Raw genomic sequence first — 24,765 nt, 5'->3', positions numbered from 1 at the left:
CAATGGTTAGACTGCTGATATCTGTATCTACACAGCCACCCTATCCTAAATTAAGCCTATCCTAAATTAAATATCCCCAAAAATAAGTTACACAAAGAAGAAAGGAAAGTTTAGCGCCATAGGTGAGATACATTCCACAGTTTTTTTTTTTAGCTTGTTGTACAATGGGTGACCCTCTCTGGAAAACAGACGGGTTTCAGGAGCTGTGTGTGCTCTTCATCAAGGTTGTACCTAGCAGTCACAGGGTAGGGTAAAGTGTGTTCACTGCCAGCATGAATACATACTTCCTAAGATTTGGAGATTAGAATGAGGTGCAGGTACCTTCAGATACCTCTATTTAGATACTTCTACCAAACTTCATCAGATAGAAGGAAAGAGCAGAAATTGCGCCAATTTTTTTTCCACTCACGCAATTCTTTTTAGGAAGAGGGAGTGGCAATGTTAAGGCATTGCCCAATATGGCCTTAGACCACTGTTTCCCAAATAGTGTGCGTCAAGCTGTTGCAAAACTACAACTCCCAGCATGCCCGGACAGCCTTTGGCTGTCCGGGCATGCTGGGAGTTGTAGTTTTGCAACAGCTGGAGGAACACTGGCTTGAAAACACTGCCCTAGGCAATTGCTTCCTTTACAATACAGGTGTATCCTATGCTCTTCTCCAAGTTGTTAATAACACCAGTGGCCCCGACTCTTTTACAACAAAGAGTTGCACTGTGCTTTGTTCCCGCCCACGCTTATGATGCCCAGCACTAGGACTGCCCCTGCAGAACACCAGTCACAACATTTTAATCTAGTCTGACTTATTATAGAGAGAATATATCTCACCCGTTGTCCTTCAGGTCCATCACGTCCAGGGGCACCTGTTGGTCCGGGAAGCCCCTAAGAATAAAGCAGAAGAGGTAAACATTTCGGTTTACATATCGAGAAAGAACACCGGCTAGCCTCCATTAATGCAGTACGTGAAATCTACACCCAGTTCATAGCAATAGGAGAAGATCGATCCAGCACTTGAGTTTTATGAAGCGTTTATCTCCTGATATTCCCTACATTCCAACTTGACGCATTTTGAACACATGCGCTCAAAATGCGTCAAGTTGGAATGTTCGGGCCTAAATGGTGTGTTGGTCACTTACTTTTATCAGGGAATAAAAGCTTCATAAAACTCAAGTGCTGGATCGATCTTCTCTTATTGCTACGTTTAAACATTCCGGGCTACATTGGAAAACGACTTATATAAAGTTGCCCACTAGGGGTCTCTTTCCTGGCAATTCAGTTGCCCGACCTTGATTGTCCTAAATCTTCTTAGTAGCGAAAGATACAGTTAAAGTTGATTGACAGAGGGGCGGGCCCAAATTTCAAAAAGAGGAAAGGGGGAGTTGACTAAAAAATGACATCACAGTGGGAGGGAACCCCGGGAAGCACATAGAGGCCTGCTGGATGGGTGAGCAGCATAATGGACATCGAAAAAAGTTACAAAGGTTAAAAATTACACATGTAATTGTGGTGACCCAGTACAGAATAACGTGTTCTTCTGTACTCCTGCCCATCCTGTGTGGCAGATGCTGCTTCAATGTCTTGGGCCTACTCTCCTCAGAACTCTATATAATATAAAGCTATGCAATGGTTAAGTTATTGGTATTTCCTATGCACTTGTTACTTTAAGAAACCTGTTGTCATGAACCTTGTTGTTAGGGGAGTATGCAGAGGTGAACCATGTTACTTATCTGCCCAATGGGATCTCTCGAAATTGCTCCAGTATATAGTGTAACCAGAGTTCAGAGTTCCGTTTATACTGAGGTACAGTTTGGTGAGGAGTGAAGTCTGTCTGTGAGGTGATCCTGAAGGAGGCCTGAGGCCTAGTCCAGCAGCCACGCGTCTACTACCAGGTATCCCCAGTACCCAGGTGAAAAGCCTTGCGGTAAGCACTAAAGTCCGGGGATCAATTCAAGTCAAGTTAGTCAAGCTCAAGTCACTAGAGTATAGCATGGGCTGCATACAAGTCAAGTCAGTCATATACAGCACAATCAACTATAAGTCCCAGCAAGCCGATATGCTTCCCAAAGTTCACCCTGCATCTCCTTTATGCTGATATGAGCTGTAACGGAGTGTACCCTCTTTTCAACCTCAATAAAGCCAGTTATCCGTAACCTTGCGTCAACATAATTATTTGCCCCGTGCCTGGCCCTGGAAAAGCTGGTCTACCTCGGGTGGTGTATAGGTCAATTCACACTTTACCCTCACCCGACAACACATAATGTCACAAAAACATATGTTTACATTAGTGTTTCCCAACCAGAGGGTTCAAGCTGTAACCAAACTGCTACTTGCAGCATGCCCGGACAGCCTTTGACTATCTGGGCAAAATGGGAGTTGCAGTTTTGCAACAACTGGAGGCACCCTGTTTGGGAAACACCAACTGGAGGCACCCTGTTTGGGAAACACCAACTGGAGGCACCCTGTTTGGGAAACACCATATGGAGACGTTTTTTTATTATAGGGGTACTCTGGGGAAAAACATCTTATCCCCTATGCAAAGGATAGGGGATAAAATCTCTGATCGTGGGGGGCCTGCCACTGGGGACCCCTGTGATCGCCGGGCCGGCAGCAGCGGCATCCGGAACACGGAAGCTTGGAGCTTCCGTGTTCGTGACGTCACACCTAGCCCCCTTAATTCCTGTCTTTGGGAGGGGGTGAAGGCTAGTATGTAACTGTCACGCCTCCTCTCATAGACATGAATGCAGGGGGCGTGGCAGCTGTAGCCAGTCATCCAGCACGGTGCTGAATTCTGACTGGGATGCCGCGTCAGAGATCGCGGGGTTCCCGAGCAGACATCTTACAAAATGTTTTTCGGGGGAGTACCCCTTTAAGCAACATGGACAATATTGGTTTTCCTGTATAGTACCTGTAGTCCTGGGCTTCCACCTTCTCCCTTGTCACCTTTTGTTCCAGGTGCACCCTAAAAAAACAAAAGTTGAGATTAGAGATTACGCCATTAGATTGGGGGTGAGGGGTGTGCCTTTGCATTGTAGTCCTCCTGGTTATACGGACACACATGCAACATCTAGTTCCTACAAAACTACAACTCCCAGCATGCCCAGACAGCAGCTGGAATGCTGGGATTTGTAGTTTTGCAAGATCTTAAGGTCCGTAGCTTGGAGACCACCGATCTAGGATTTTATGTTTGACACATAGTCATACCCCATACTCACTTGACTACAACTTTTCGGTTAAAGGGGTACTCCTGTGGAAAACTTTTTTTTTTTTTTAAATCAACTGGTGCCAGAAAGTTAAACAGATTTGTAAATCACTTCTATTAAAAAATCTTAATACTTTTTAGGGGCTTTATACTAAAGAGAAATACAAAAAAGAAATGCATTTCCTCTGATGTCATGACCACAGTGCTCTCTACTGACCTCTACTGTCCATTTTAGTAACTGTCCAGAGCAGCATATGTTTGCTATGGGGATTTTCTCCTGCTCTGGACAGTTCCTAAAATGGACAGCAGAGGTCAGCAGAGAGCACTGTGGTCATGACATCAGAGGGAATTTCTTTTTTGGATTTCTCTTTAGTATACAGCCCCTACAAAGTACTGGAAGGATTAAGATTTTGTAATAGAAGTGATTTACAAATCTGTTTAACTTTCTGGCTCCAGTTGATTTAAAAAAAAAAAAAAAAAATGTATCCCCAACTTTAAAGTTCTCCCCTATTCTATTTTCTATTACTTTTAGAATTACTCAAATTTCTGAGCTACAGCAAATGATAAGTACTAGAAGACTAAAGATTTCTAAATAGACATAATTTACAATTCAGTATATTTTTCTGGTCCCATTTGATTTAAAAACATTTTTTTTCCTCCAGTGTACCTCTTTAACCCCTTCCTGCTATAGGACATGTGCATACGTCCCAGCACCCGACACGTTTGCGCGCTGGGACATGTGCATACGTCCTAGCTATCTCTGGCACAGCCGCGGGCAGCTCAGGAGATCGGCAGCGGGACCCAGCTGTCAATCACAGCCAGAGTCCCGCCGCAGCTGCCGGGCAGCATTACCCCCATAGATGCCGTGATAAATCCTGTTCACCAACGGCGGCGGCGCCGCGGGTCTCCGTTGGTTGCTGTGGAAGCAGGAGGTCAGATCATGACCTCCCATCTGCCTGGTACAGAAGCCTGTGAGATCCAGCTGTACTGTGTGCAGCTCATCGGGTCCATACTGTGCTGCAGTACAAATGTATTGCAGTATAGTATAACCTGTAAAAAGTGTAAAAAATAAAATAAAAAGTTCTTAAATAAAAGTATGAAGTGTATTAAAAGTTGAGTTTGGTGACAGGTACTCTTCTGTATCATTGGGTACCCCATGTTTTGTACCAATAACCACTGGTTAAGACTAATTGACCACTAAGATGAACACTAGGACGTGATATGATGGACTTCTTGGAACACATGACAGCATGTACATTTTGGCCCTCATTTACTATTGCAAACCCGAAATGTTTTGTCGGGTTGTGCACCAAATTCATTCGTATTGCGCCAGAAATTCTGTCTGCGCCAGAATTTGCACCATAATTGAAAAAACCCGGACTAACTCTCCATATTGCTTAGAAAACCCCAAAAAGGGGCGTGGTCACTGGGGAAAGGGGGCGTGGTCTCTGAAAAGGGACATTTTCACAAAAACCCAACATATTTACTAAGGTTTCCACATAAAATGCAGTGGATTTCAGTGGAGGAAAATCAGACAGAAAATAACATGTGTAAAAAAAGCAAAATGTAGGGAAAGTGGAAAATGTAGGGAAACCTTAGAAAATACCGTGGAAAATAAATTGTAGGGAATTAAAACCCACAAAGAAACCTACACAACACTCTTAGTAAATGAGGGCCATTGTTTCAGTATGAAAGTATGAAGGTCTTACAGGTGGTCCTTGAATAGAATGGCCATTTGGTCCTTGTGGTCCAGGTGGTCCTGGGTTTCCTGGTGCGCCAATTATACCTCGTGGTCCTTCTGGTCCCTGTAAGGTAAAGCACGTTTAAGCTTAAACTATAACACATTTATCACCACTTGTATCCTCATCTGAAGAAAATTCCTTGGTTGCTCAGAGTTGATCAAACGAGGCCTTAAAGGGGTATTCCGCCCCTGGCATCTTATCCCCTATCCAAAGGATAGGGGATAAGATGTTAGATCGCCACGGTCCCGCTGCAGGGGACCCCGGGGATCGCTGCTGCAGCACCCCGCTGTCATTACTGCACAGAGAGAGATCGCTCTGCACGTAATGGCGGGTGATACAGGGGCCGGAGCAGCGTGACGTCATGGCTCCGCCCCTCATGACATCACGGCCCGTCCCCTTAATGCAAGTCTATGGTAGGGGGCGTGACGACCAACACACCCCCTTCCCATAGACTTGTATTGACGGGGGCGGGCCGTCATTACGTGCAGAGCGATCTCGCTCTGTGCAGTAATGATAGCGGGGTGCTGCAGCAGCGATCCCCGGGGTCCCCAGCAGCGGGACCGTGGCGATCTAACATCTTATCCCCTATCCTTTGGATAGGGGATAAGATGTCTAGGGGCGGAATACCCCTTTAATGTTTCTCTTGTGTAGAGATAAGCGCCTCTTATCCCTAAAGCTTCATTGGAAGCCATGCACATGGAATGAAAATTGTGAGGCACTTATGTATTGTATATAACCAGCTTTTCATCGGCTTCCACTGTGGGTAAAGTCCTCACATTGTAAAATGTTAGATGTAAAATGTTACAACTTACAGGTGGGCCTTTCTCTCCTGGGGATCCTTGGGGGCCTCTCATACCTGAACCGCCCTAAAAAAAGGAATAAATACATAAAACATGAGTAATATAAAAGAGACTCTAAAACTCTGTCACATCATGGTTGTTGGCGCCTTTCTGTAAAGTTAAAGGGGGTACTCCGCTGCTCAGCGTTTGGAACAAACTGTTCCGAACGCTGGAGACGGGAGCTCGTGACGTCATGTCCCCGCCCCCTAATGACGTCACGTCCCACCCCCTCAATGCAAGTCTATGGGAGGGGGCGTGATGGCCATCACGCCCCCTCCCATAGACTTGCATTGAGGGGCTGTAGCGTCTGACGTCATGAGGGGGCGGGGCTATGGCGTCACGAGCTTCCAGCTCCAGTGTTCGGAACAGTTTTCCAAAGGCTGAGCAGTGGAGTACCCCTTTTTTTCCTTGATAACCCCTTTAAGCTCATGAACATTCAGTGTCGGACTGACCCGGAGGATCCCCCGGTGGGCCCTGGTTCTGACATAGTAATGAGCTCCAGAGCTCCAGCAGAAGACAACCCCATTTGGCGGTGACATTGGAGACAATCCCTTGTCGCTCCATGTCCTGACCTCTGATCTGACCCCTGATCTAAGAATGAAGGGGCCACACCTCAAACTCCATGTTCTGTATGGACGGAAGGTGGCCACCAGAATGATCTCTGACCTCGGGAACCTCCCCCCACCCTGAATCATGAGAATGAAGGGTCCTCACCTCTAGCTCCATGTCCTGTATAGATGTATAATGGCCATCAGAATCATCTGACCTTTGGAACCCCCACTCTGAATAATGAGACTAAAGGGGCCACACTGCCAGCTCCATGTCCCGTATAGATTGAAGGGGGCCACCAGAACTCTGGAACCAGTGTTTCCCAACCAGGATGTCACCAGCTATTGCAAAACTACAACTCCCAGTGTGCCCGGACAGCCTTTGGCAGTTTGTGTATGATTGGGATTGTACTTTGTGTATGGTTGGGGTCAATCAGCCCCGGCCTAGGCCTTTGGTATATGAAGTACTGTAGATGCTGCTTATCTTCTATCCAGCTTTACCGTGGAGTATACGCAAACCTAAGGTCTATACTGCAGGTGTAGCCTCAACTTTACAGTGAGATTGCAGAAAGCCATGAGGCTTCTTACCGGAGATCCAGGGGGTCCGGGTAACCCTTTATTTTCCTGGGAGCAGGAGCAGGAGTTTGGAAGGGGGGGACAGGTGGCCTCGTCTCTCTGGAAAAGAAACACATTGATAAAATGTCTGCCGTGAAAGCATGGAAATGTCTGGTCTGTGGCGGGAAGGAGACCAGTTCCCACAGGATCCAGTATATAAAACTCTATAAAAACCGACGGACACATTTTTTAAGTCCATATAGTAATGTCATTTGGATTAGATATACCATATATGTCTGATCGGTGGTGGCTCACCAACCTTCTATGACATGAGTGACCACCTCTCCACTTGGGGATCAGTACCCCTTACCTGGGATCAGTGGAGGTCCTAACAGCCAAACCCTCACATTGCTTAGCACTAGAGGGTTAAAATTACTGACTTCGCCAGCAGAATAGCAAGTGCAGCGCTGGAGTATAATACAGGATATAACTCAGGATAAGTAATGCATGTACACAGTGACCTTACGAGCAGAATAGTGAGTACAGCTTTGGAGTATAGTACAGGATGTAACTCAGGATCAGTACAGGATAAGTAATGTAATGTATGTACACAGTGACCTCACCAGCAGAATAGTGAGTACAGATCTGGAGTATAATACAGGATATAACTCAGGATCAGTACAGGATAAGTAATGTAATGTATGTACACAGTGACCTTACGAGCAGAATAGTGAGTACAGCTCTAGAGTGTAATACAGTATATAACTCAGGATCAGTACAGGATAAGTAATGTAATGTATGTACACAGTGACCTCGCCAGCAGAATAGTGAGTGCAGCTCTGGAGTATAATACAGGATATAACTCAGGATCAGTACAGGATAAGTAATGTAATGTATGTACACAGTGACCTCACCAGCATAATAGTGAGTACAGCTCTAGAGTATAATACAGGATATAACTCAGGATCAGTACAGGATAAGTAATGTAATGTATGTACACAGTGACCTCACCAGCAGAATAGTGAGTACAGCTCTGGAGTATAATACAGGATATAACTCAGGATCAGTACAGGATAAGTAATGTAATGTATGTACACAGTGATCTCACCAGCAGAATAGTGAGTACAGCTCTGGAGTATAATACAGAATATAACTCAGAATCACTACAGGATAAGTAATGTACACAGTGACCCCACCAGCAGAATAGTGAGCACAGCTCTGGAATATAATACAGGATACAACTCAGGATCAGTACAGGATAAGTAATGTAATGTATGTACACAGTGACCTCACCAGCTGAATAGTGAGTGCAGCTCTGGAGTATAACACAAGATATAACTCAGGATCAGTACAGTACAGTAATCCAGAACAGCGGCGCCCAGGAGCAGAAAACTCCAGTACTGATGAGGCGGAGGGTACCAGTAAAAACAGGGCTGGGGCCGCTAATAAACAGGCTAGGCAGGCTTCCCGGTCCTTGTATAAAGGACTGGTGACCTGTCCTGTGGTGGTGGCTCCAGCTCTGGTACCCAGTGATGCTGATGGTACACTATCTGCACCAGAACGCACCGGTCCAGCCAGTATGAATGAGGAGGTTAATGTTGGAATGAATTGTAGTATGGGCTGTAGCACGGGTGGAGTTATGGGGGGCACATCAGCTAAAACAGGCAATAATGGTGTGAGTATGGATTATGTGGAGGAGGGTGGTGAAGGGGCACAGATTAGTGGTGGGGATGTAGGGCCTGGTCCAGTTGCACCCCCAGCGGTGGCAGCACCGGTACGCAGCTACGCAAATGTCACCGCTGGGGGGAGGGGGGCACCTTCCTCGTCTTCTGGCTCTGGGGGGGGCAATTTGCAGCAGCGTCTCCTGGGGGCCTTAAGGAGAGGGGAGAGATCAATCAATGTAGAGGGTAGGGAGGTTGATCTATCCTTTTGGATAGAAAGACATGGTCTTTCAGCCTTCCGAGAGGAAAGAGGGGGGGATACTGTGTGGTCCCTCCCAACAGCCGGGCCAGGTGGTCTCCGAAGGAATGTGGTCCGGCTGAGGTGGAGAGGCAGTGATACATGTCCTCCAAGATCTAAAGTTGTTGAGCTTCTGCTGAAGTTGGGCTTTAAGGCAGCTGACATCTACGCCTTGATACATCCTTATGGTACCCCTGAGTTCGATATCAGCTTTGTTCGCCCAGAGGGGCTTGAGCTCTTCTGGTCGAATTATGAGCTGGTAAAGAATGAGCCCGGCTGGCGAGACTTTGCCATTCAGGCGGTGTCTCGCCAAAACAATGTCAAGAAGGTGACCGTTTTAACCCGTAACGAATCACTTTCTTGTATTGACATCATGACGTGGCTAGGTCGGTATGGAGAGGTGGTGGAGGTCCCAAAAAAGAACAGGGATGAATATGGCATCTGGTCAGGGGCCTGGACGTTTATGGTCAAGCTTAAGCTTTCAGGAAACACCGTTACCCATATACCATCTGCAACCTTCCTCGGAAGGGATCGTATCCAGATCTTCTACCAGGGTCAGCCGAAGCTCTGTCACAGATGTGGTGACCCCACACATTTTAGTGCCAATTGCACTGTGCAGAAGTGCACTCTGTGTGGGGAAATAGGCCATCTCGCTGCATCTTGTGCAGAGATTAGGTGTCACCTGTGTGGTGACTTAGGTCACCCATTCAGTCGCTGCCCTCGTTCCTTTGTCAACGCGGTTGTTGCCCCAGTGGGGGTAAGCCATGAGGTGAACTCTGCTGGGGGGATGGCTGGCGGGGATGAAGGGGTGCAGGGGCCAGGGAAGAAAAGTAAGCAGAAGACGCCTGCCCAACTGAGGCGTCTCAAGAAGCGTCAAAGGGATAGGGAGATTCGGGAGTCACAGGAGCATCAGCCAGCTGAGGTGGCTTCTGATCCTGTCCCTGCGAACAGTGTTACTGCTGAGGCCCTGGGGGATAGTGAACTGGATGAGGAGACTGGAAGGATCCACAAAGAGGAGGATACTGTCTCCTCGCTGTCCTCCCATGGTGAGAGCGCGGATGAGGACAGAGGGAGATGGGCAGAAACAAAGCGGGGTACTCGGAGGAATAAGAAAAAGAAAGATTTAAAATCTTCTCCCACCCGCCAGATGCCAAAGGAAGGTACAACTGACCCCCCTCTGATTGGTCTCTCCAACCGGTTCCGAGCCCTCCGCGACATTTCCTCTTCGGAGGAGGAGGCTGGGGGTGAGGTTCCGGATGTTGCGGTGGGGCCCACAGGGGACCCTGAGTCCTCTCTCCCTGGGGAACCTATGTCTTCAGGGGGGGGGACTGGCTCAGAGTCAGGGGACGAGGAAAATGTAAATAAAGGGAAAATGGACACATCCATCTCACTAAAAAGGGGTAAACCATCATCTGATGAGGAGGGTGGTGGGGTGGATGGGAAGGATGGTGGGAAAAAGAAAGCTGTCTAACTCAATCACCCTTGATGGCGGCACCCTCTCCGTTGACTCTGGCATCCATTAATGTTGCCAGCATAAAGTCAGATACGGCTCGATTTGCAGCCTATGATTTTTTTGCCCATATTAATGCTGATATTTTATTTTTGCAAGAGACCAGGCTAACAGATATGTCATCTATCTACAAGGCTAAAAGAGAGTGGAGGAATGGGCCCTCCTACTGGTCTCTTGGGGCCGAGCCGTATAGCGGAGTGGCGGTCCTTTTTACCGCAGCGGTAGAATGCCGACGGGTTATCGAGTTAGAAATGGGGAGGTGCCTGATCTTAGATGTCCTCATGAAGGGACAAGAACTTCGCCTTATTAACATCTACGGCCCACAGTCTAAGTGGGACCGGAAGTGTCTCTTTATGAGGATCAAGCCCTATCTTTTTACAAGTCGGCAGGTGGTCTTTGGAGGGGACTTTAATGCTGTCACGAGGCCCCAAGACAGGGGAGGTGCCAGAGACAAGCTGACTTATGATAGCGTCGCCCTTAATAGCATAGCGAGTGAGGCTCGCCTGGTGGATGTCCACATCCGGCACACCCCAGGCCACGCGGGATTCACCTATCATAGGGGTAGTTGTAGGTCTAGGATAGATAGGTTTTTTTTAAAGGAGGAGGCCGTCTCTTCAGCAGTGTCTGTTGTTGAGGTGGAGTTCTCCGATCACTGTTTAATTTTGTTTTCTCTGAATGTCACAGAGACCCCCCGGATGGGCAGAGGCTATTGGAAGCTGAATTCGTCTCTCTTGGAAGAAGCGGAGATAAGACAGTCCTTTGAGGATTTTCTTCAGAGCCAGGTACCATTGCTGGGCCTTTGTAGCAGTAAGTCAGAGTGGTGGGAGATCTTCAAGGAAAGGGTTGCGAGATTCTTCCGTCAGCTCTCGGGCCTCAGAAGCCTAAACAGGTACCGTTTGTACCAGGGCCTGAGGAAGAAACTTGAGAACCTTGTCTCGACTGGAGGTAGTCGTGACGATATCTCCAGAGTGAAGTCCTTGTTGATGAAGTGCCAGTATGACAGACACGCATCTTTGGTTTTTGAGAGGGATTACGGGAAGTACCGCTCGCCCGACCCTTACAGAAACTGCAAGATGTCAGTGAATAGTAAAATAGTCTCAGGACTGATTGATAGTACGGGATCCTTGAAAAGGTCCAGATCAGGGATCCTGGAGGTCGTCAGATCCTTCTACTCGCACCTCTTGGGAAGGAAGGATCTAGATCGAGATAAGGTATCAGCTTTCTTGGCTGAAACCGTCCCTGAACCAGGAGTAGACTCCTCTCTTGACGTTTTGACAGAGATGATCCGGGAAGAGGAAGTCAGGATGGCTATTGATGGGCTTGCCCTCAAGAAGTCACCCGGTCCGGATGGCTTAACATCTGAGTTCTATAAGACCTTTAAGGACACTTTGGTTCCCCTCTTGACTGGGGTTTTTAATGAGTGTCTATCCTCGGGCACTCTGCCAAAGTCAATGAGGAGGTCAGCGCTGATCATCCTGTCAAAGGGTAAAGACCCGTCCCACATTGAGAATTGGCGTCCCATAGCGCTTCTCAATGTGGACCGAAAGATTCTGGCAAAAGTGCTGTTTAACCGGCTGGTGGAGTTTGCACCCCGGCTCCTTTCGGGGGCTCAGCATTGCTCTGTTCCGGGCCGCAGTACATTTAGTGCTGTGCTCAGTGTCCGAGAGGCTGTGGAGCAGGGTAGGGCTGGCCACTGGAAGGGGTACTTGCTGTCCTTGGATCAGGCAAAAGCGTTTGATCGGGTTAACCATGAATACCTCTGGTCTGTTCTTCTGAGATATGGCCTGCCGGGGGGGTTTGTTGATTGGCTTAAGACCTTGTACGCAGGGGCAGAGAGTTTCCCGCTTGTGAATGGTTGGATTGGCCGCTCTTTTGAGGTTGGGTCTGGCGTCCGTCAGGGTTGTCCTTTGAGCCCGTTGCTGTACGTGTTTGCAATTGATCCTTTCCTTAGGAGGATTGATTGTGGACCGTTGGCGGGGGTGAGAATGGACCTGGCGGTGACGGATTTGGCTCTGAGGGCGGTAGCGTATGCTGATGATGTCACCGTGTTTGTCTCCTCACAAGAGGAAGGCCAATGGGTGATGTCAGAGGTGGACCGCTACTCGGAGGCATCCGGGTCCAAGATCAACCGGGATAAGTGCGAGAGTCTCTGGCTGGGAGGGGGAGATCCTGGTTTTGATCTCCCGGACGCCCTTCCAGAGCCCCAAGAATCTGCAAAAGTTCTCGGCATCGAATTTGGCCAAGGGGATTACCCCAAACAAAACTGGGACAGCAGGCTTAAGATCGCCGCTCAGAAGGTGGATCAGTGGAAGGGTTGGTCTTTGACCCTCGGGGAAAGGGTTAACCTGATCAAAACATTCCTGCTCCCTTTACTGATATATCTGGGCAGTGTATGCATGTTGCCAGAACCTCTTTGGACCCGGGTCTACAGTGTGTTCTTCCAGATGTTATGGGGGAACAGACTGAACCTAGTGAAGAGGGAGGTTACTTACCGTACGAGGAGACTAGGGGGGTTGTGTATGGTCAACCCTGTGGTGTTCCTAGTGAATACCTTTCTTAAGACCAATATAGCAAACCTCTGGTCAGAGAGGGCTCCTCCGTGGGTATCCTCCTGTAGGGGATGGTTTTGGCCTTTCTTCCAGGAATGGGAGACAGGAGGGCAAGTGAAGGATCTTCGCACACCACACGGGCATCTCCCGGCTTACACTACCCCGGTTCTGAAGGTTATTCGTCGGTGGGGTCTGGGGATGTGGGAGATTAGGACTCTGTCGAGGAAATTCCTTGACAAGAGGGTCCTGTCTTCTCATTTCCAGAGGCCATTGGCGCTCAAGGACTGCCCAAGTCGGGATCTGGAGGTGGGTTTAGAGCTTTTGAATTCTATCAGGATCCCCTTGAAGTTTTGGGACTTGACTTGGCGCTGCTTCCACGGGAAACTGTGTGTGAGGGACAATCTGAAGTGCAGGAGCTCTGATGACCGGGGATGTCCCCGCGAAGAGTGTGGAGGCATGCTGGAAAGCATGGAGCATTTTCTGCTTCATTGTCCCTTTAACACAGAGGTTTACACCAGGGTGGGCGCTTCCATTGGTTGGCCTTGGCTGGCCAGTCTCTCCTATGCGGAATGGGCCTATGGGGCATTCAGAAACCTTGGAGGCTGGGACCGGTGCACTTTATTCCTAGTCAGCTCAGTGGTTAGGTACTACACGTGGAACGCACGGTGTTTAGTGTCGACGCAGCGTAAAATCCTCCCTGTGGATGTGGTGGTTAGGAACATTCTCGGTGACCTGGTGAAGGTGCGTTCTCTGGAGTACGAGAGGCTGGGTGCTGGCAGGGCCTCTCGTCTATGGAGGGGCTCTGCCTTTAAAGTGCCTTAGCCTGTTGTCTCCCCCTGGTGGTGGGCTGATGCTGGCACATTAGTCTTTTTGTTTTGAGCAGTTGGTTTATGGTAATATAGGGCTTGCAGGCGCTGAACTTGAGCTTTAGGGGTTTGTTGTTTGGCTTATAGTGTTATATGTATTTGTTATTGTATTTATTGTTGTAGTCTATTTGTATACTTAAGTATTGTATATATTGTTAGTCTGTGTATATTTTATGTAATGTATATATTGTATATATTGTGTGATGCCACCTGGGGTTTGGGTTTAGTTTAGGTTGGGTGGTGGGTTAAAAAGGGGGGAGGGGGTTTGTATGGGACTTTTATATATACAGAAAATCCTGGACTGGTTCATGGACGTCTGGTAACATGTACTGGGGGCATGGGATGCGGGACCAGCTCAGGGCCAAAAAAAAAAGTGGTGTTATTTTGTCTGTGTTGGTTTTTATTATTTTGTATATATTATTATTGTTGTTGTTGTTATTCTTTTTGGTATATTACTGGTATTGGGTTTTTGGTATTGCAACTGGGCCAGGAAATTCACATTTAGTATTAGTGTATATAGTTTATTAGTATGGTATGGGTATTATGGGTATTATAGGAATATGTCTTTTGTAAATATTGTATATATTTGTTTGTGTGCAGGAATGAGTGTGTGGTGGACCGGTGTTGTATTTTATGCTATGGTGTTGGTTTTATGATCGTTATATTGATATGTTCTGTCGGATATGATATGTTTATGTTTTGTAATTTTTTTATTGTTATGTTTGAAATTTTAATAAAAGATCTACAGGATATAACTCAGGATCAGTACAGGATAAGTAATGTAATGTATGTACACAGTGATCTCACCAGCAGAATAGTGAGTACAGCTCTGGAGTATAATACAGAATATAACTCAGAATCACTACAGGATAAGTAATGTACACAGTGACCCCACCAGCAGAATAGTGAGCACAGCTCTGGAATATAATACAGGATACAACTCAGGATCAGTACAGGATAAGTAATGTAATGTATGTACACAGTGACCTCACCAGCTGAATAGTGAGTGCAGCTCTGGAGTATAACACAAGATATAACTCAGGATCAGTACAGGATAAGTAATGTAATGTATGTACACAGTGACCTCACCAGCAGAATAGTCAGTGCAGCTCTGGAGTATATAATACAAGATATAACTTAGGATCAGTGCAGGATAAGTAATGTAATGTATGTACACAGTGACCTCACCAGCAGAATAGTGAGTACAGCTCTGGAGTATAATACAGGATATAACTCAGGATCAGTACAGGATAAGTAATGTAATGTATGTACACAGTGACCTCACCAGCAGAATAGTGAGTACAGCTCTGGAGTATAACACAAGATATAACTCAGGATCAGTACAGGATAAGTAATGTAATGTATGTACACAGTGACCCCACCAGCAGAATAGTGAGCACAGCTCTGGAATATAATACAGGATATAACTCAGGATCAGTACAGGATAAGTAATGTAATGTATGTACACAGTGACCTCACCAGCAGAATAGTGAGTGCAGCTCTGGAGTATAACACAAGATATAACTCAGGATCAGTACAGGATAAGTAATGTAATGTATGTACACAGTGACCTCACCAGCAGAATAGTGAGTGCAGCTCTGGAGTATATAATACAAGATATAACTTAGGATCAGTACAGGATAAGTAATGTAATGTATGTACACAGTGACCTCACCAGCAGAATAGTGAGTACAGCTCTGGAGTATAATACAGGATATAACTCAGGATCAGTACAGGATAAGTAATGTAATGTATGTACACAGTGACCTCACCAGCAGAATAGTGAGTACAGCTCTGGAGTATAACACAAGATATAACTCAGGATCAGTACAGGATAAGTAATGTAATGTATGTACACAGTGACCTCACCAGCAGAATAGTGAGTGCAGCTCTGGAGTATATAATACAAGATATAACTTAGGATCAGTACAGGATAAGTAATGTAATGTATGTACACAGTGACCTCACCAGCAGAATAGTGAGTGCAGCTCTGGAGTATAATACAAGATACAACTTAGGATCAGTACAGGATAAGGCTGGGTTCACACTACGTTTTCTCCCATACGGGAGCGCATACGGCAGGGGGGAGCTAAAACCTCGCGCTCCCGTATGCCTTCGTATGCGCTCCCGTATGTCATTCATTTCAATGAGCCGGCCGGAGTGAACGTTCGGTCCGGTCGGCTCATTTTTGCGCCATATGCGCTTTTACAACCGGACCTAAAACTGTGGTCAACCACGATTTTAGGTCCGGTTTTAAAAGCGCATACGGCGCAAAAATGAGCCGACCGGACCGAACGTTTCACTCCGGCCGGCTCATTGAAATGAATGACATACGGGAGCGCATACGAAGGCATACGGGAGCGCAAGGTTTTAGCTCCCCCCTGCCGTATGCGCTCCCGTATGGGAGAAAACGTAGTGTGAACCCAGCCTAAGTAATGTAATGTATTTACAACTTTACTTAAGTTCATATGCAGATTATATCTATAGAATAAGGAATGTATTGAGAATGTTAAGCAAAATGGAAGCAAAAAGGGAAAAGGGTTCTCACCAGAGCGGGAAGTTCACAGCATGTATCTCGACTGGCCCAAGAAGATGCACAAATAATATCGAACATCTGGAGTTGGAACTAAAGGCAAAAACAGCATGTTACATATCACAGAATCATTAGCTACATTGAAAATACTAGTTTAGACAGATTACATCAATAAGGACTGATGAAAAGTGTAAAAGCCATAATAAAAAGTTACGTTATACCTGTGGTAGCCTGGTGGGGGTGTAGGGTAGTTGGGGTGTTGCTGTAGTATATGAGGAGTTAATTTAACCCTTGTCACTCGTGACGCCAGGGTGAGGGTTAAAAGTCTGTAGTGATGCTGGGCCTGTCGCCACCCTTCCCAAGAGCGATAGGTGAGTGTAGAATAAATGGATTGTCCACAGCAGTGCTGAAGTCAAAACTTGCAGGAACTTTACTGAAGATTTTCTGTATATGCAGTAACGGTAACAGTCCAGATAACAGAGTCTATATAGACAGCACAGCAGTGACTGACAGTTGCTTAGGACCGGAAAGTTCTCTTAAGATTAGGAGGATTAGATTTGCATAGATGCGCTGGATTTAGGGGTTGGATTAGGTCCAGAGGTCTTGCGGAGATAGCGGGGAATTGTAAGAACTATCCGTCTCTAGCGCAGGCCTAGGCCGCAAGGCTTTGGCATAGTAATTGTCTTGAAAGCTGCGGAGGTCCTACCTCGTCCAGAGTCAGCAACCCAAGAGCAATGATGCTGATTGCTTGGCAGCGCAGGAACAAGAGAGCGATTAATGGCTGCAGCTCCCTTATATGGGCAGGGGCTGAGCCGTTTTGGATTGGTCCATATCAGCTGTCACTCACCGTTACAATGGATTGTGGGAGATCACCTGACTAGAACCACCAAAGGTCCTTCAGCAAAACCATAGAGTTCTGAACCATGTCACATGACCCGCAGGTCCTGCGACGCTAAAACAAGTGAGTAACACCATATACATATATTTATATAGATAATATTTATAAATATGAAGTTACTAAGGGGTGACTAGGGGTTAATTAGGGAAGCGAAACCCCGACAGTCCTAGGGACTCTAACTTTGGGGACTAATAACTAAGGCACAGTATGAAATACGGTGCCGGGACACCACATAACCAATAAACCAGACAATGATAATAGATGTAAACCATGTGTTCACTGGATCACAAAGAATAGACAATAACCACCCTCCACAGTTTGGAGACCTAGGTCCTAAGGGAAGATATTTTGTCAATAAGTCTATGGGACCTAAACAGAGAACTACTGGGCCATCTACATTACTGGAATCACCTAGGACGTATCAATACATGATTAAACCTCAAGGACCTAGGCAGTACATCACAAGACCACCATGATGTAGACAAAGCCCCATTGGGTCAACAGCAGAATCCGCAACTAATCACAAATTGAATGTATCAATTGGCATTGATTTTATATCAATAGCTGAAAGGATCAAACAAAGTTTAACATAAGAATTTATTAAACATTATTATTGCTATAAATGTACAACACGTTTCCAAGCCGCACTGTCTCCTTCTTATGTTTTTACCCCTTTGTTAGGAAGCCCATAAAAAGCTCTGGTGCAACCAATTACCTTCAGAAGTCACATAATTAGTGAAATGATGTCCAATCTTAGTGTCACATGATCTGTCATTACATATACACACCTTTTTGAAAGGCCCCAGAGGCTGTAATACCTAAGCAAGAGGCATCAGTAACCAAACACTGCCATGAAGACCAAGGAACTCTCCAAACAAGTAATGGACAATGTTGTTGAGAATTACAAGTCAGGGTTCAGTTATAAATAAATATCCCAATCTTTGATGATCCCCAGGAGCACCATCAAATTTATCATAACCAAATGGAAAGAAGATGGCACAACAGCAAACCTGCCAAAAGATGGCCGATCACTAAAACTCACGGATCGGGCAAGAAGGGCATTAATCAGAGAGGCAGCACAGAGACCTAAGGTAACCCTGGAGGAGCTGCAGAGTCCACAGCAGAGACTGGAGGATCTGTACAAAGTATTGACTTTAGGGGGGTGAATAGTTATGCACATTGACTTTTTCTGTAATTTTTTATTTTTTTAAATCAACTGGTGCCAGAAAGTTAAACAGATTTGTAAATTACTTCTATTAAAAAATCGTAATCCATCCAGTACTTATTAGCTGCTGAATACTACAGAGGAAATTCTTTAATTTTTTGGAACACAGAGCTCTCTGCTGACATCATGAGTACAGTGCTCTCTGCTGACATCTCTGTACATTTTAGGAACTGTCCAGAGCAGCATATGTTTGCTATGGGGATTTTCTTCTACTCTGGACAGTTCTTAAAATGGACAGACATGTCAGCAGAGAGCACTGTGCTTGTGATGTCAGCAGAGAGCTCTGTGTTTCAAAAAGAAAAGAATTTCCTCTGTAGTATTCAGCAGCTAATAAGTACTGGAAGGATTAAGATTTTATTTAAATAGAAGTAATTTACAAATCTGTTTAACTTTCTGGCACCAGTTGACTTAAAAAAAAAAGAAAAAAAAAAGTTTTCCACCAGAGCACTTCTTCAAAATGGACATAAACAGAATGTAAGGTCTACAAACTTCCAGTGTGGGCAGCTCAGTAAACCAATAAAAATCTGTAAGATGTTCATGAAAACACAAAAACTTCCTTTCCGTCCCTAAACAATAGAGTCCTTTAATGCGCGGGCGTCATTACTTTGACGTCTTGTTGGAAGGCAGCCACATGCATCCTTCTCCTGAATTCCCTCTTGCTGTGAGTGGGGTAAGGATATTACCATAGCTGCCATGATATATAAGGCTCTTTTTTTTTTTTTAGTTTCTAGGCCGTTTTCCAATAACTAATTATTTTTACTATCTCTCGTGTTCGGCGTGTGTGCGTTAACCCATTATCTTCATTTCATGGTCAAACAATGGGATAATCTTACGAATGCAAATGTATTGCCTGACGGGATGACGCACACCGCAGGAATTCGCCGAGTGGGTTTAGTTATGAATGACGCATTGTCTTGAAAGCCTTCGCTGCGTCTATGGGCTGATAAACAGTGACTGTATCGCTCGCATTGCACTTACCGGAGCAGAATTGTCCTTTGGTCCTCTAGAACGAACCATTCTTCCCAAGACTTCAAAGCCATCGACTGTGATGTTTCCAGCTGCGTTGATCGGTTTCTCGGCCACTTGTTTGCAGTCGATGACCAGTTTGGACATAGACCTGGTTATTACTATATGTACCTATAAGAGAAATAATCATTGTTTTTAAAAACTTTTTACTATTATATCTTAGTTACAATAATTATAAATTCACCATAAAAATTACCTCCATCAATATCTTCACATATTATGGAAAATTTGAAAAAACCCTTACAATTCTCAAATCTGGGTCCAGTGCCCTGTCCAACCCACCTCACCCATGTTTATTCATGCTCCTTATATCGGTAATCCCTCTTCTTCCCTCCCCTCCTTCTTCCTTTTACCAAAAAAAGAAAAAACAACTCTATTTTCTTCCCCTCTATCCTCCCCTCATTTTCTCTCATCTTCCAATTTTCAGTTCGGGCCCTGTCACACAATTCACCATCACTTCTTTCCATTTTCACGACTATCCTCTTTCTCGTATTCCCAGCTCCTTATTGTTTTCCAAGCTATATACTATCGATTATATATCATTTAGCTTAGCTTACTCCTCTTGCCAGAAAGAGCTGTTGCCCTTCCGCGCCACCATCCTTCCTGACTCTCTCGTGATCTACTGATGATATGTTTCATACACATCCTCCGGGATCAACAAGCTCGAGGAGAAACTACTGCTTATTCATCTCATCTTATTTTACAACAGAACTATTATGCAGCTTTCTCCATTTTCTAAAAGTCTAGAAGAGGCAAGTCTTCATTCATTCATCCCTTCATTAATATAGTGGAAGGGCCCACAATCCCACATCATCCAATCCAATGAGGGGAAAGAAGAGAGAGAGAGGAGAGGGGAAACAAAAATATGAATAATTATAGACAATCCTCAACAGAGATAACCCGGCACTGCTACTTTGCTATCCACTTATCCGCTATGCTCTTCTCTCTAAGTGACCTTCCCGGTGCTCACATAAAACAGTCCAATGCATAATCCATAACAGAAAGTGAAAGAATGGGGCACTCACCAGGTCAGACAGTGTCAGCAAGCTTCTTTATTTCGTGGTAGCTTGACAACATTCAGACATGTGTGGGAGAGCAGACGGAAGCAGAGGGGTGGGGGAGAGGGTTGGGCGATGGTCCGTATCGCGCAATCAGGGCTTCGTCGGGCCCCCAGGGGTGGACAGAAGCAGAGGGGTGGGGGAGAGGGTTGGGCGATGGTCCATATCGCGCAATCAGCGCTTCGTCAGGCCCCCAGGGGTGGACGGAAGCAGAGAGGTGGGGGAGAGGGTTGGGCAAAGGGTCCGTATCATGCAATCAGCACTTCGTCAGGCCCCCAGGGGCGGACGGAAGCAGAGGGGTGGGGGAGAGGGTTGGGCAACGGTCCGTATCATGCAATCAGCGCTTCGTCAGGCCCCCTGGGGGCCTGACAAAGCGCTGATTGCGCGATACGGACCGTTGACCAACCCTCTCCCCCACCCCTCTGCTTCCGTACACTCTCCCACACATATCTGAATGCTGTCAAGCTCCCACAAAATAAAGAAGCTTGCTGACACTGTCTGACCTGTTGAGTGCTCTATTCTTTAATTTTCTGTTATAGATTATGCATATGAATAATTATACCTTCCCTCTCTTACTCCTTCTCCTCTCCCTTTCAAAATTCCCATTTTACAATTTTCTGCGTTCCACTATATTCTATCATCGGGGTCATCTTTGGTCGGACAGCGCACCTCCCCTTACCAAACAGTAACCCCCTACTAACCCCTCACTCTACCCTTCCCAAAACACCCCCCACCCCATAGCAGAAGGGGAAAAAAACAAACAAACAAAAAAACACAACTTATCTATGGTTTTCTACCAGACATAATCTCTCTCTCCGTCATACCTTAAATCCAAGAGAAATAATCTTATGAATCTGTACTTTTTGCTACCTAGAGATGCCTACAAAACAGGTGATTCTAGGCCAATTGGGTTTGGTAATGGCCCTTTGCCCTAAAATATTTTGTTGACTGAAGCATACCCTGTCATAATAACATTTCAAGGTACCTTCCTGGAAAGGTTTTTTTCAGGAGAAAGCCTAACCCCAAAACGCAGTGCTACTGACATTTAAAAGTTTTGATCAGTCAGGGTGCTGAGACCCCCACCGATCTCTAGATATAGATGGGGAAGTGTTGCAGAAGACATACTTCATTGTAAGTGTATTGGGCATCAAGCCAGGGAGCGAAGCACACAGCCATGGTTCTGAAATACTGACACATTCTAAAATCTTTTTACTACCTACTCAGTTCACTCCTCCATTTTAAAAAAGGGATCTAACCTTAGGGGGGTTGCAAAGGTTGAGGTTGCACCCACGCCCTGGAGCCCAAGGGGATGATTCCAATAATTGATATTCTTAGTTACAGATTTTTAGGATTCATTGGGAGCCAGGAAATATAATCAAGAGTCGATGAGGTGAAGCTATGAGATACGTTATAGTCATTCCCTTGGGAATACACAGAGACGTTTACAGACACAACATCACTGACCTTGTGGAAGCTGCCATGGAATATCTTCCTGACCTCTGGTCCTTCAAAGGTAATGGTTTGAAACTGTCCCTTGTTGTCGTAATTGAAATATGTGAGCGTCTTGCCGTTGTCTGTACGAAAAACAATGTCATGTAAGTGCCTATGTTTGCATATCTGTCAAACTTATGAGGAAGGCTTATGCCGAAACGCGTCCTGTAACCACTACTACCATGTGAATGATGCAATAAACCTGCGAATAACTTGCAAATTTGGTGAGTGCCGGCATCATTGTTTACATTTCTCTGAGGACAAATACAGCAATGGAGTATCCAGCTCACCAATCCACCTTGTGTGCAAGGAATGCGTGGGGACTGCATGCACAAGACCACTGGAACAAGGAATATCCAGCACTACAGTCTCGGATAAGAACGTAGTAGTAGTGAGAGTCGGCACTCATCACCTTGGCGTGGTGCTCGTGGACAGGCAAGCAAAGTGTTTCGGCCACCTCATGGCCTTCATCAACTGATCGGTTGATGAAGGCCATGAGGTGGCCGAAATGCGTCCTGTGAATTGCAACCTCTTGGCCTTCATCAACTGATCGGTTGATGAAGGCCATGAGGTGGCCGAAACGCGTCCGATGAATTGCCATATCACTATGTACGCTATTAATAAACACTTCAGGTGATTTTCATCAAGATTGTGTGTGCCGAGATTCCTTCCATCTACCTCGGACAAGAACGTTGCTCTTTATTGCAGGATCATCGACAGGAACATAAGACACATGAAGCACGGACCTTGGTCCGTGCTTCCTGTGTCTTATGTTCCTGTCGATGATCCTGCAATAAAGAGCAACGTTCTTATCCGAGACTGTAGTGCTGGATATTCCTTGTTCCAGTTTACATTTCTCTAGATTACCTCTGCCACGTGCAACCACCACACAAGGTGCAGCCAACATCATCTGCTACATTGATGTAGTTCCATAACAGACCTATGTGCTTCCATGGTAACAGACTACAATCAAAGCGTGTGTAGCCTGATCCTGCAGTCATATGTTACTTCTCTTGCTCTGACTCTTGTTCTACTGCCTGTAGGTAAGGAAGAAGACAGGATAGTCTCTAGGTGTATTAAAGCGTGACTGCAGGATCAGCCTAGACAGAATAAGTTTGTAATATGTGACCAAGGTGACACATAGGTCTCCATAGGAGTTGCATCCATGAAACCTTATCAAGACTAAGTTTACCTGTCCTTTAAGGGGGAACCTGTCATCAGTTTTATGCTGCCCAAACCACGGGCAGCATAAAACTTGTGCAGGCATCGCACAAGTTTGGCGGGTCCAGGCAGTTGCCCCCTGGTCGGCTGGCTTCAGTGACGCGTCTCTCCCTATACACTGCTAAGGAGAGATGCCTCACTTAAACTGTCCAGACGGGGAGCAGCCCTGGGACCCGCCCCAAGTACTAGTTATCCAGTAGTGTTGGGTGCGAATATTCGCATTTCAAATTTTTATCGCAAATACGCGAATATTGCGGATATATTCGCTATATATTCGAAATTCCCGCATATGCGCATATTTGCATATTCGCATACTTCTTCTTTTAACTTATGGGCCAATTAGAATGATGCAAATACACTTGTCAGAGGTTATCAACAACATCCCTAGCAACCAATAGTAAAGTTGCCCACCCCCTCACTGTTTTCTTCCTCGAATATGCGAAGCAAATATGCGAATATAACGAATACAGCTAAATTCGCGAATATACAGTGCATAGTGAAAGTATTCGGCCCCCTTGAACTTTTCGACCTTTTGCCACATTTCAGGCTTCAAACATAAAGATATAAAACTGTAATTTTTTGTGAAGAATTTTTTGTGAAGAAGTGTGACACAATCATGAAGTGGAACGAAAATAACAAATAAAAAACTGAAAAATTGGGCATGCAAAATTATTCAGCCCCCCTTAAGTTAATACTTTGTAGCACCACCTTTTGCTGCGATTACAGCTGTAAGTCGCTTGGGGTATGTCTCTATTTGTTTTGCACATCGAGAGACTGAAATTTTTGCCTATTCCTTGTAAAACAGCTGGAGCTCAGTGAGGTTGGATGGAGAGCGTTTGTGAACAGCTGGAGCTCAGTGAGGTCTGATGGAGATCGTTTGTGAACAGCTGGAGCTCAGTGAGGTTGGATGGAGAGCGTTTGTGAACAGCTGGAGCTCAGTGAGGTTGGATGGAGAGCGTTTGTGAACAGCTGGAGCTCAGTGAGGTTGGATGGAGAGCGTTTGTGAACAGCTGGAGCTCAGTGAGGTTGGATGGAGAGCGTTTGTGAACAGCTGGAGCTCAGTGAGGTCTGATGGAGATCGTTTGTGAACAGCTGGAGCTCAGTGAGGTTGGATGGAGAGCGTTTGTGAACAGCTGGAGCTCAGTGAGGTTGGATGGAGAGCGTTTGTGAACAGCTGGAGCTCAGTGAGGTTGGATGGAGAGCGTTTGTGAACAGCTGGAGCTCAGTGAGGTTGGATGGAGAGCGTTTGTGAACAGCTGGAGCTCAGTGAGGTTGGATGGAGAGCGTTTGTGAACAGCTGGAGCTCAGTGAGGTTGGATGGAAAGCATTTGTGAACAGCTGGAGCTCAGTGAGGTCTGATGGAGATCGTTTGTGAACAGCTGGAGCTCAGTGAGGTTGGATGGAGAGCGTTTGTGAACAGCTGGAGCTCAGTGAGGTTGGATGGAGAGCGTTTGTGAACAGCTGGAGCTCAGTGAGGTTGGATGGAGAGCGTTTGTGAACAGCTGGAGCTCAGTGAGGTTGGATGGAGAGCATTTGTGAACAGCAGTTTTC

At 46.0% G+C, this 24,765-nt stretch overlaps 1 protein-coding gene across 5 annotated transcripts in view; it reads right to left on the bottom strand.

The window, feature by feature from the left end:
- The window catches only part of COL14A1 (collagen type XIV alpha 1 chain), a 216,651-nt gene that overhangs the window by 29,732 nt on the left and 162,154 nt on the right, over positions 1-24,765 (bottom strand). For all 5 annotated transcript variants that reach the window (XM_056522681.1, XM_056522682.1, XM_056522680.1 and 2 more), the window contains 8 exons: positions 21,967-22,076; positions 19,397-19,555; positions 16,311-16,388; positions 6,912-6,998; positions 5,749-5,802; positions 4,904-4,999; positions 2,901-2,954; positions 824-877 (listed from right to left, as the gene is read on the bottom strand). In XM_056522681.1, the coding sequence (XP_056378656.1) occupies positions 824-877; positions 2,901-2,954; positions 4,904-4,999; positions 5,749-5,802; positions 6,912-6,998; positions 16,311-16,388; positions 19,397-19,555; positions 21,967-22,076 (692 nt within the window). The remainder of the gene's footprint in view (positions 1-823; positions 878-2,900; positions 2,955-4,903; positions 5,000-5,748; positions 5,803-6,911; positions 6,999-16,310; positions 16,389-19,396; positions 19,556-21,966; positions 22,077-24,765) is intronic.

The sequence above is a fragment of the Hyla sarda genome, chromosome 5 (genome assembly GCF_029499605.1).
Source record: "Hyla sarda isolate aHylSar1 chromosome 5, aHylSar1.hap1, whole genome shotgun sequence".
Classification (NCBI taxonomy): Eukaryota; Metazoa; Chordata; class Amphibia; order Anura; family Hylidae; genus Hyla; species Hyla sarda.
Note: the sequence above shows the minus strand (reverse complement) of the source record. Positions and strands in the feature narration are given on the sequence as shown.